Below are 13,062 nucleotides of genomic sequence, written 5' to 3'. Positions count from 1 at the left end.
AGCACATTGCAATAAACCAAACACAAGGCAACTAAAGCAGGAATGACGGAAGCCAGATCAACCTTCTCAAGCAAGGGGCGCAACTGGTGAACTGGCAAAAGCTGTACAAAAGCATTTCTGGCTACTGTTGGTACCTGATTGTCTAGAAACAGCTCCAGATCCAGAAGGATCCCCAAGCTACAAATCTGCCCCTTCTGAAGGAGTGGAACCACACCTAGGACCAGCTCAAACCCCCTATTATGACTGGCCTTTCTACTAACCACCATCTTGCAGTGGCGGCCGGTGAGGGCGCAGCTGGAGGGGCGGTGAAAGGCACCTCCACTCTTGCCACACCTGAACGCTGCTCAGAGAAGCAGCACGCCACCCAGCATCCCCTGCAGCAGCGGATTGCCTCCACCATTCACCTGGCTGCTGGCGGGGGATTGGCTCCGCAGAGGCCAGGTGAGTGGTGGAGATGATTCCCTACTGCAGGGGGTGCTGGCCAGCGTGCTGCTTCTCCGAGCAGCGTTCAGGTGTGGCAAGAGTGGAGGTAAGCACCAATTCATTTACTCTTAAAGGTGCCTCTCACCACCCCTCCAGCTGCACCCTCATCGGCCGCTACTGCCATCTTGTCTGGATTAAGTTTCAGCTTGTTAGCCCATATCCAGCCTATCATGGCCTCCAAACCCTGGTTCAGTACCTCCTGCACTTCCCTGGGATCAGATGACCTAGTGAGACAGAGGTGGGTATCATCTGCATTTCGATGACACTGCAGTACAAAAATTTGGATTATCTTCCCCAGTGGTTTCATAAAGATGTAAAAGCAACAAGGGAGACAAGACTGATCCCCATGGGACTCACTTTCCCAAATGCATACCCCACAACCAATATTAGCAGTCAGATCCAAAAAGATTGCTCAATAAGCCTTCAACCTCCCCAAAGTGGAAAGCACAAAATGTAAAACTCACCCTAATAACCAGAGAGGAAGAGCCCAACCAAGTAAAAAATAAGATTCAGCCACCAAAAGTTAAACAGGGGAGAGAAGCAACCTGCTCCCTACTTCTCAACTGTGCTTTCACCAAGCCTTTTCTAAGAAATCTATTTCTACAAAATTATTAGCCCTCAGAGTAGTATACAAGTTCTTGAAATTTGCTAATAGTGTGGGACGTGGCAGTACACAAATTGTATTTCAGCCATTGTATTCCAGGCAACAGGAATCTTTAATACTGAAAATGTCAGCCTTCTTCACCCTACCCTGCCCCTCAATTCTCAAATTATCTTAAAATCACTGAGCGCTATCCAGACTAATGTTGCCCTTGTGTCACAATGTTGCCCACATGCATCAGTTTTGTTGAGTCCTCTTTCCCTTTGATGCCTCAATATATGTTCCTGAGGGTCCAGCAGCCCTTTGGGACATATTTTGTGGGAGGTTTCAAAGGCAACAGAGGGAAGGGGAGGGCTTTACAAAATTTGCTGCACATGAGCAGCCATTATGAGCAGCCAAATGTTACACAACATTTTTGCACAAAAGGATCATTAATCTGAATACTATTCACAACTTTTAAAAAAAAAATCAGAATCTTTATTTGACATGCTTTTTAGCACTGGCATGTACTGAGGTAATCATACTCGCAGATGTTTCTATGCACACAATGGCTAACTCCATCATTAAACAAAGAGAAAAGAAAAATGCTGAGATCGCTTATGTTATCAAGACGGTCTTAGAAATGATAAAATGCCTTTTAAACTTCATATGGCCTGCAAACCATATGCCAAGCACTTCACAGTGCAAGCTTCCTCATGCTCCTTTGTTTTCTTCAAAATGATTAAATGTGCTATATGACTTAGGGATTTTGTATGGATACTTTCGATCCCTTACAATATGTTTGGTTGAAAAGCTGTATTTGCTTCTTCTTTTTTTACCACTGGGTTCTGTGCAATCAGCACCAGCTGCCATTACAATTTGCTGCTTCTCCTTTTTGGCAGAGAGAAATGTAAAGCTACATGTTAGCTCCTCTTCCACCAAACCAAGAAAAAGATTATTTCTCATTTCCTGACCACAGCAAATAAATGGTAACTGTACTGCCAATACCTGATCCCACAGGGATCAGTCTTGTCTCCCTTGTTGCTTTTGTTATACTTTCTTTCACTATTTGTTGTAAGGCTTTCATAGGCCACAATCCCAAAAAGTATACATGCAATCTGATTAATTTCTTCTAAGCAACTTCTTTAATTAAACTGATGAATGTCCATTCTCTTTTTCAGTTTTCCTTAAGACAGCAGCTGTATAAACAGAACATGACAGCATCATTTTTGGCGGGGATATAAATACAATTATGTTGCTCTCTATTCAACATCCAGACATTGCCTCCTCCTAGAGCTCTGCCTAGGGGTGTGCTCAAAACTGGCTGGCCCGGTTTGAGTCCGAATTGAACTGGGCCAGTTTGGTATTGCTCCCTATCAAACACCCTCCTCCCCATTCGGGGGTGTGAGTTCTCGAACTTTTTTTTTAAAATAGTGCTTACCTCCTCCAGTGGCTTCTCCAAGGCCGTTGGAGAAGGGGTGTCCATGGAGGTTTCCCCTCTCCCAGCCAGCCTTTCTTATGTCAAGAAGCACCCAGTTCGGGCAATCTTCGGCCCATTCCAGCCCTTCCCCACTCACGATGGCCATTTTGGAGGCTGCTACACATGCACAATGGGCCTCTGCGTGGCCTGAGTCATGACCTACTACTCGTCCAGCCTACTACTACCTCTTTTTGAAAGGTGTATGATCAATTGATTAGTTTTGTAGAAATTGTGTTACTCTCCGCTCAGAAAATGGATTTTTACAAAGTCCTATACTGAAAATCTCACTTGTGAAGCTGAAAAGCTTCTTAACTGTAAATGAAAGCCTTAATAAATTAAAAAAAAAACAAAAAACCTTCAAGAATCCACCCAAACTAACTGAAGAGGAGGGTATGCAGTGGGTGTGTTATTGCAGGAATGTGTAATGGGCAAAAAATGCAGAGTTACTGAATTTATCGTGGGTTGTTAAACATGACTTCACTTAGCATTTGCTAAGTTTCTCTCTTCTTTCTTGCAGCTACAGAAGATGCCTCTCCACCCCAGTTTGCACAGATGTAATTAATTATTTAGAGACATGGGATCCATTCCAGCCACCTACCTGCTCCGTCTCAACAAAGTTAGAAACATGCCCATCATCACCGATTCCTCGTACATGAAACCGAGCACCAGCTCGTTCACAGCTGATCCGGGAGATGAGACAGGCTTTTGCCTTCTTGTGAGAGGCGTAAAGAGTGCGAATGTCCACCACACCGCAGATCACTTTTAATAGCCAGTCAGAGCAATTCACCTGGTAGTGTTTAAAGGGCACATGCAACAGCTGGTTCCTGCAAGATTCAATAATGCATACTCACTACATCTATGGAGACTATTTTATGGTAGACAGCTAAAGTTAGCGTGGTGTTATCCCTCTGCAAAGTTTTCAAAATTCTAGGAGCTCAAGCAACCAAGCTCCAGATATTTTAAGTGTATCTATAACCTGCCAATAATACAGAAAAGATAAACTTAAGAATGATTCCTTTATAGTAGCAAAAATTCATACAAGTAGGGAAATTTCAATGGCATGATTTTATCATGCATGTTGTGACCTAAAGTTTACAGTATGTGTTTCATTATTTTTTGTCATGAAATCCTCTGTTGACAATAAATTTGCAAATTAAACATATTGTTTCACTTGACTGCAATCACAGAAGCATTATCCTATGCATAACTTGTGACCCACCAAGATTAACTTAGCTTATCTATTACTCATGTTGGGACTGTGTGTTAGAGAAAAGTAAGCAAGAAAAATACACAAATAATCAAATAAACCAAACACACTCCAACGTTGATGGTAGCTGACATCCTCAATAAGGAAGCATTGGTGCAGTGAAAGAATCAGAACAACAATGCTTCCATAATACCACCACCAATGCTCACATGGAGTTGGGAGGTAATTTTGATTACCTCCCCTTCCCCAGGAAGCACTCTGTGCCACCCCTGTGTAGCCCTTAGAGACATATTAGGTGAGCCAGCGTGGTGTAATGGTTAGAGTGCTGGACTAGGACCGGGGAGACCCAAGTTCAAATCCCCATTCAGCCATGAAACTTGCTGGGTGACTCTGGGCCAGTCACTTCTCTCTCAGCCTAACCTACTTCAGGGGGTTGTTGTGAGGAGAAACTTAAGTATGTAGTACACCACTCTGGGCTCCTTGGAGGAAGAGCGGGATATAAAATGTGTGTGTGTGTGTGTGTGTGTGTGTGTGTGTGTGTGTGTGTGTATATATATATTTATTTATTTTCCAGGTAGCATAGTAAGGATATTAGCCAATGCTTACATCCACAAAGCACAGTATTGTCTCTATATACAGCAAGAACAAAACAAACAAACCCCACGTTTATCAAAATAGCTTGCTGCCAGGGCATTTAAAAATTGTTTAGATAAACTATTGACACAGACTTACCACCCCTCTTCAATTAGCTTTGCCATTAATATTTATCTCCAGTAGGCTTTAAGAGGAATTTAATGCACAGAAGCAGCTGGGTATGTATTTATAATCTACATACATACTTAGCATAATGTATGTAGTGATATTATTATCAGTACATACATTTTGTAGTTTCCATTCCTTACTTTAAATAAACTATACTTGTCATGTGTACAGACAAGTACACATTGAGAGGAGGAGCCACAGGAGGAGGGGCCTACCAGAGTTCATTGGGGTTGAATCCTTGTTTGTAAGGGAGTTGCAGTAGGCTGCCACCATCCACTTTATTTTGATATGAGAAAACCCACTCTCCATATAAGGTGCGGCGGTGGGGTAAAGTGGCAAAACCCTCCCAAAAAGGACTGAGCAGTCCTAGGCCTCCAAAGGCAGACTCCAAAATGAAGATTAGCACACTTCAACAACAAGGATTATCACATTAAAAGAAAAAAGGTATGCAATAAGAACAATTGTCTTTTCATAAAATAGATTGTAAGAGAGAGTTTTCATTAACCTGGCAATGCAGATTCCAAGCAATCAGTGAAGTAGACATGATCTCTCCTAAGCGTCCTCTCTGACCTGCTTCAGAATTGGCCCCTTGGTATACGGAAGAACTATGGGGGCTGAAGCGGTGAGGTAGATGACTAGAGTGCAAGTGGAGAAAGAACCGAATCGAATCCGACGGATTGAAACATAGAATACATTTGAAGATCTATGCTCAGGCGATACATGTGGCAAAGAAGCGATTCTTTTCTGCCCATATTGCTTCTACAAGTTCATGTCCAGCGGAGTTGTTCAGGGTTGTGAGAGGGCTAGTATGCTCCCCTCCTCCTTTGAATTAGAATCTGGAACCATTGATTACCTGTCGTGACATGCTTACTGAGTTCTTTGTGGTAAAAATATTGCTTATTGGGCTTAGACTCCATCTCCACAATTACTTCAGAGTCTGATGTGGAAGTGTCCAGCGACTCCTCTTGTGTGGTTAAGTTGGATCAGTTCCAGTTTGTGATTCCTGAGGATGTGGATGAGCTGATTGGAATGGTGCGACCTCCCACCTGTTCTCTTGATCCTTGCTTGACATGGCTTATACTATCTGGCAGGGAGGTTGTTGCAGAAGGCCTGGTAGAGATTATAAATGTGTCTCTGAGGGAAGGCAGGTTGCCTCCTTCTCTTAAGGAGGCAATTATTAGACCACTTTTGAAGAAGCCAACCTTGGATACCTCAGAGTTGAGCAACTACAGGCCTCTCTCCAAACTTCCGTGGCTGGGCAAGGTAATTGAGAGGGTGGTGGCCTCCCAAGCTCCAGGCAGTCTTGAAGGAAACTGATAATCTAGATGCATTTCAAACTGGCTTTGGGGTGGAGACTGCCTTGGTCGGCCTGATGGATGATCTCCAATTGGGAATTGACAGAGAAAGTGTGACGGTGTTGGTCCTTTTGGACCTCTCGGCAGCTTTCGATACTATCGACCATAGTATCCTTCTGAGGGGGTGTTTGAGGGGGTTGGGAGTGGGAGGCACTGCTTTGTGATGGTTCTGCTCCTACCTCATGGGCAGGTTCGAGATGGTATCCCTTGGAGACTGTTGTTCTTCCAAATCTGAACTTTCCTATGGTGTCCCTCAGGGCTCCGTATTGTCTTCAATGTTGTTTAAAATCTACATGAAACCGCTGGGAGAGATCATCAAGAGATTTCTACTTCTCCATTTGGTCAACATCATCGGGAGAGGGCATAATCTCCCTAAATGCCTGCTTGGAGGTGGTAATGGGCTGGATGAGGGATAACAAACTGAGACTGAATCCAAATAAGACCTAAGTACTCATTGTGTGGGGTCGAAACTCAGGAGATGAGTTTGGGCCACCAGTTCTGGATGGGGCCACACTTCCCTGGAAGGAACGGGTACACATTCTGGGGGTGCTTCTGGATCCCTGGTGTCCCAGGTTGAGGCAGTGGCCAGAAGTGCCTTCTATCAGCTTTGGCTGATACGCCAGCTGCGTTAGTTTCTTGAGCTAAACAATCTCAGAACAGTGGTACATATGCTGGTAACCTCCAGACTGGATTGCTGCAATGCGCTCTATGTGGAGCTGCCCTCGTGTGTAGTCTGGAAACTACTGCTGGTTCAGAATGTGGAGCCAGGTTGGTCACTGGGTCATCTCAGAGAGACCATTTCACTCCCTATTGAAAGATCTAAACTGGCTGCCTATAAGTTTCCCAGCAAATACAAGGTGCTGGTTACAACCTATAAAGCCCTAAACAGCTTGAGCCCTGGGTATTTAAGAGAATGTCTTCTTCATTATGAACCCCACCACCCATTGATATCATCAGGAGAGGTCCATCTGCAGTTGCCACTGGCTCGTCTGGTGGCTACTCAGGGATGGGCCTTCTCTGCTGCTGCCCCAAAGCTTTGGAACCCACTCCCTGATGAAATAAGAACCTCTCCATCTCTGACAACTTTTAAAAAGTCTTTACAGATGCATCTATTCACCCAGACTTTTAATTAAATATTGTTTTAACAGTTTTAATATCATTTTAAAATTTAAATAATTGTAATGTTTTAACTTTTTATATGTGTTTTAATTGTTTTATGTTAACCGCCCAGAGACGAAAGTTTGGGCGGTATATAAATGTGATGAATGAATGAACGAATAAATAAAGTTTTAACTTTTACTATATCATTTATTTTGTTTTAACTACTGTTTTAACTTTTTTGTTTGTCTGTTTGCTTGTTGTAGACCACCCAGAGAAGTAAGTTTGGGGCAGTATAAAAATATGTTTGATTGATAGATAGATAGATAAATAAATAAATAAATCTTCCCAGATGCATTTAATTGACTTGGTCCTAAATTATTACTTACAGTACTTACAGGCTGTGGCCTTCCCATCTCCCCAGCAGCTCTCAGCCTGCTTCTTCCTCAGGGCCCTCCTGGGACAGACTAACTAATAAGCCAAAGCTTCTGCTGGTGGCTGAGCCAGAAACCCCACCCAGTCCTCTGGATTGGTCCCTTTGATTTGAACTTCCCGGGCTTTTTCTCTTTTTAGGAAAGGCTCACCCTCCCAGCAGTTGCTCTAAGTGAGGCCTAGTTCAACATCTACATGAAACTGCTGTGAGAGATCATCTGGGGACTTTGACTGAGTTGTCAGCAATATGCTGATGACACTCAGCAATCTCTCTCCTTGTCACCTGATCCTAGGGCGGAAGTGGACGTCCTGAATTGGGGGCTGGAGGCAGTGATAAGTTGGATGTGGGCTAACAAACTGAGATTGAATCCAGGCAAGATGGATGTACTGTTGGCCAGTAGGAGAGCCAATCGGAATGAGGAGATTCTACTGGTTCTGGATGGGGTTGCACTCCCCTTGAAAGAGCAAGTGCACAGCTTGGGGGTATTACTCAACCTGGTTCTGCTTTTGGAAGCTCAGGTGGAGGCGGTGGCCTGCGGTGCCTTTGCACGGCTTTGGCTAGTGCGCCAGCTGCATCCCTTTCTTGAGAAGGCAGATTTGGCCGCAATTACACACGCCTTAGTCACATCAGGACTGGATTACTGTAATGCGCTCTACATGGGGCTGCCCTTGCAGAATATTCGGAAATGTGGCAGCTAGGATTTTATATGGAGATGCTTGCTAGGATCACATCACACCCATTTTGAAAGAGCTGCACTGGCTGCTCTTTGTTTCTGGGTCCAATTGAAGGTGCTGGTTTTTATTTGTAAAGCTCTTAACAGTTTGGGCCCTGGATATCTGAGGGACTTCCTGCTCCCAAGGGTTGCTCCCTGCTTGACAAGGTCATCTGAGGGGCTTTGCTCTGGGTGCCAACAATGAGGGAGGTTCAATTGTCATGTTGCTGCTCCCAAACTCTGGAATGCTTTCAGAGAGGCCATCCACTCCTCAGTCTCCATCACAGTTTTTAGAAAAAGTAAAATCTTGGCTTTTTACCAAGGCTTATATAAATGGTTGGCTCTACTGCTGCTGCTTTGTTTTTTTATGGTTATACTGTGCTTAAAATCTTTTTAATCAGATCTGTATTTTTATATTCTAGCTTAATATTTTAATTGTATAATTTTTATAGTCTTGTTTTTAACTTTGGTTTGAACTGCCTTGAGATTGTTTTAATGAAAGGTGGTATAGAAATTGAATGAATGAATGTCCTCCCTGCAATCCTTACTATCACTACACTACTGTACTGTACTTCTCAATTTTAAAAAAAATCAATCTATGGCAACTAGTATAAGCATTATGACACTTAATGTGGCAGGCCTAAACAATCCTCTTAAGAGAAGATGTGTGGCTAGGTTGCTGAGATCAGAGCAATTAGAAATAATATGCATGCCAATAATATGCATGCATGCAAGAAACTCATTTATGAAATACAGAGGAGAAATATTTGAAGACTATTTGGAAAGGATCAATATATAATGTACCAACAAAAACCAAGACCAAAGAGGTTATGATAGGAATAGCTAAACATCTCCCATCTCCCTTTATAAAGGATTTAAAAAGTACAGACATTCAGTATCTAATATTACGAGCGAGTCTGGAAAATCAGGAAAGAACCACAGCAATAATATATGCACCAAATACAGCACAAGGTCAATTTTATGATGAAATAATACAGATATTGGATGAGTATTCAAATGGAGAAATAAATAAATAAATAAATAAATTTAATTAATAAGAAGAAGAAGAAGAAGAAGACAGCGTGGCGTAGTGGTTAGAGTGCTGGACTAGATTAGCAGATATGAAGCCAGAACTACACAACACAGGCACAATCTCCAATTCCAGTCGAATCAGAGACGTTTCTACCAAAGCATGGAAGGAGAAACTGCAAGAAACATAGAAACACCAAATAAAGAAGAAACAGTGCAATTGTGGGGGGAATTATGGGACAATCCAATAGATTATAATAAAAAAGCAGGCTGGATGAAAGAGGTCAAAAAATGTAACCAACAAATGCAAGATCTAATAACAACACCAGAATTAATAAGTGAAAGAGCAAAGAAAATTAAAAATTGGACTGCTCCAGGTGATGATGAACTGTATGGCTTTTGGCTTAAACACCTAACAAGCCTTCATAAACAACTATCAAAACAGTTCAATCACATTTTGCAAGGAGGTGATATTGAACAATGGCTAACAACTGGGAAAACTCATCTCATCATGAAAGACCCAGCAAAAGGTGCAGTTCCAAGTAATTATAGACCGATAACCTGTCTGCCAACCATGTTCAAATTATTAACTGGAATAATAGCAGATGAAGTGATGCAACACTTATTAAATAACAAACAGCTCCCAGTTGAACAGAAAGGAAATTGCCCAAACACTAGAGGCACAAAAGACCAGCTGCTGATTGACAAAATGATTTTAGAAAATGGCAAGAGAAGAAAAACCAATCTAAGTGTAGCATGGATTGACTACAAGAAAGCCTTTGATTCATTGCCTCACACATGGATACTAAAATGTTTAGAAACAACTGGTGTCAGCAAAAACATTCAGATATTTATTTTAAAAGCAATGAGCATGTGGAGTACACAGTTAACAATCAATGGAGAGACACTTGGACAGGTTAGCATTGGAAGAGGCATTTTCCAAGGGGACTCACTATCCCCTCTGTTGTTTGTAATCGCCATGACTCCACTTTCACAAATACTAAACAAAACAGGCCTCAGATACCAAACATCTAAAACATCAAGTCAAATCAACCATCTGCTGTACATGGATGATCTGAAATTGTATGGAAAGTCCCAGTCAGAAATCGAATCACTGCTAAACACTGTCCGTATATTCAGTAGCGATACAGCAATGGAGTTTGGACTAGACAAGTGTGCTGCATTCATAATGAACAGAGGAAAAATAAGAAAAACAGAAGGAATCGAACTGCCCAATGGAAGCAAGATCAAGAACCCGGAAAGAAAGAACCTTACATATACCTGGGCATTCTCCAGGCTGATAACATTGCACACACTGATGTTAAAAGAAAAATTGGAAGTGAATACATCAGGAGAGTTAGAAAAATCCCCAAGTCCAAACTCAATGGTAGGAACACCATACAAGCCATAAACACCTGGGCTATACCTGTTATCAGATACACTGCAGGAATAATAGACTGGACCCAGGCAGAGCTAGAGACGCTAGATCGTAAGACCAGGAAAATCATGACCATCAATCATGCTCTGCACCCCGCAGTGATGTCGATAGGCTATACCTCCCTCGCGGCTCAGGTGAAAGAGGAATGCTGCAAGTCCATCAAACAGTAGAAGAGGAGAAAAGAGGCCTTGAAGAATATATCAAGGACAGTGAAGAAGATGCACTTCAAATGGTCAATAATGTGAAACTATTCAACACCAATGAAACAAAGCAGGCCTACAAGAAAGAACAAGTCAAGAACCGAGCAGAAAAATGGAGAAATAAGCCCCTGCATGGTCAATATTTGCACAATATAAGTGGAAAATCAGACATCACCAAGACCTGGCAATGGCTTAAGAATGGCAACTTGAAGAATGAAACAGAGGGTTTAATACTGGCTGCACAAGAACAGGCACTAAGAACAAATGCAATAAGAGCAAAAGTCGAAAAATCAACCACAAACAGCAAGTGCCGCCTTTGTAAAGAAGCAGATGAAACAGTGGACCACCTAATCAGTTGTTGTAAAAAGATCGCACAGACTGATTACAAACAAAGGCATGACAAAGTAGCAGAGATGATACACTGGAACATCTGCAAAAAATACAAGCTACCTGTAGCCAAAAATTGGTGGGACCATAAAACTGAAAAAGTTGAAGAAAATGAAGATGTAAAAATATTATGGGACTTCCGACTACAAACAGACAAACATCTGCCACACAATACACCAGATATCACTGTAGTTGAGAAGAAAGAAAAACAAGTCAAAATAATTGACATAGCAATACCAGGGGATAGCAGAATAGAAGAAAAAGAAATCGAAAAAAATCACCAAATACAAAGATCTACAAATTGAAATTGAAAGGCTGTGGCAGAAAAAGACCAAAATAATCCCAGTGGTAATTGGCACCCTGGGTGCAGTTCCAAAAGACCTTGAAGAGCACCTCAACACCATAGGGGTCACTGAAATCACCATCAGCCAATTACAAAAAGCAGCTTTACTGGGAACAGCCTATATTCTGCGACGATATCTATAACAATTGACAATAAAATTCAGCTATCCCAGGTCCTTGGGAAGGACTCGATGTCTGGATAAAACAAACCAGTCAATAACACCCGTCTGACTGTGTAAACAAGAAATAATAATAATAATAATAATAATAATAATAATAATAATAAGCCAGTGTGGTGTAGTGGTTAGAGTGCTGGACTAGGACCGGGGAGACCCGAGTTCAAATCCCCATTTAGCCATGAGACTTGCTGGGTGACTCTGGGCCAGTCATTTCTCTCTCAGCCTAACCAACATCACAAGGTTGTTGTGAGAAGAAACTTAAGTGTGTAGTACACCGCTCTGAGGAAGAGCGGGATATAAATGTAAATAATAATAATACTTATGGGAGATTGTAATGGAATTATGGATATCAAATTGGATAAATCATTCAGTACAACTGGGGATGGTGGTCTAAATAAATAAATAAATAAATAAATAAATAGGTATAAATGGTTACAAGATATAGGGTTGAAAGATGCCTGGGGAGAAAAGAATAGACTACACTTTTTATTCTGGAAGACAGAACACATACATATTTTAGAATGTGAACCCTTTGGGGACAGGGAGCCATCTTATTTATTTATTATTTCTCTGTATAAACCGCCCTGAGCCATTCTGGAAGGGCGGTATAGAAATTGAATTAATAATAATAATAATTATTATTATTATTATTATTAATAACTACACCAGAACTGACTACATCTTTATATCTGAAAGTAAAATAGCAGAGCTAAAGTCAGTTAATATAGCTCCTAAAATCTATGAAGATCATGCTCCTGTAAAAAGTATAAATATGCCTTTAAAAGAATGGATCTTATTGAATAAAGCAGAGCAAACTCAATATGTCAAAAGACCAAATATAGTAAGAAATTCTGTAGAACATATATGTGACAAATACAAAGCATCTCATTCCAGGGCAATCCATTATTGCATCATTTTTTTAATCACAAGGATTTTGCTGTGGCCAAACAGGTATCTGACTTTTCTAATTGGGAACAAATGCAATATGTTACATATGAAAAACTCTGGAGTAGAGGAGGATTCTTGGACTTCCTTTAGTTAAGGCAAGTGCCTCTGCACCCCGCCCGCCAGCTAAAGGTAACTTGGTTTCAGTACTTGCAAGTATGAATCCATTTTTTAAGAGTGGCAGAGAGAACTGATTTAGGTTGCAGTAAATCCAATTTTACAATAATAATATCTAGGAATGTATGCTTAGGGATTTTATCAAAATGTATGAATTCTTAAAAGAGGGTACTAAAGCATCTGATCTACACAGACGAAAAAGGGAAGTAGAACTTAATGGAGCACTTCCAATAGACCAATGGAAATATATGTACCAATTCGGTATTGAGATTTCAAAAATATTGCTATTAAAGAAAGCCACTTTAAAATGTTGCT

General features: G+C 41.3%; 1 protein-coding gene across 2 annotated transcripts in view; it reads right to left on the bottom strand.

Annotated features, from left to right (window-relative positions):
- Positions 1-13,062, bottom strand: part of SYNJ2 (synaptojanin 2) — a 132,667-nt gene that overhangs the window by 82,684 nt on the left and 36,921 nt on the right. For both annotated transcript variants that reach the window (XM_053294060.1, XM_053294051.1), the window contains one exon: positions 3,142-3,367. In XM_053294060.1, coding sequence (XP_053150035.1) covers positions 3,142-3,367 — 226 coding nt within the window. The remainder of the gene's footprint in view (positions 1-3,141; positions 3,368-13,062) is intronic.

Source organism: Hemicordylus capensis, chromosome 1 (assembly GCF_027244095.1).
Source record: "Hemicordylus capensis ecotype Gifberg chromosome 1, rHemCap1.1.pri, whole genome shotgun sequence".
In the NCBI taxonomy this organism is placed as follows: Eukaryota; Metazoa; Chordata; class Lepidosauria; order Squamata; family Cordylidae; genus Hemicordylus; species Hemicordylus capensis.
The sequence above is the reverse complement of the archived record's forward strand: the minus strand, read 5'-3'. Positions and strand labels throughout refer to the sequence as shown.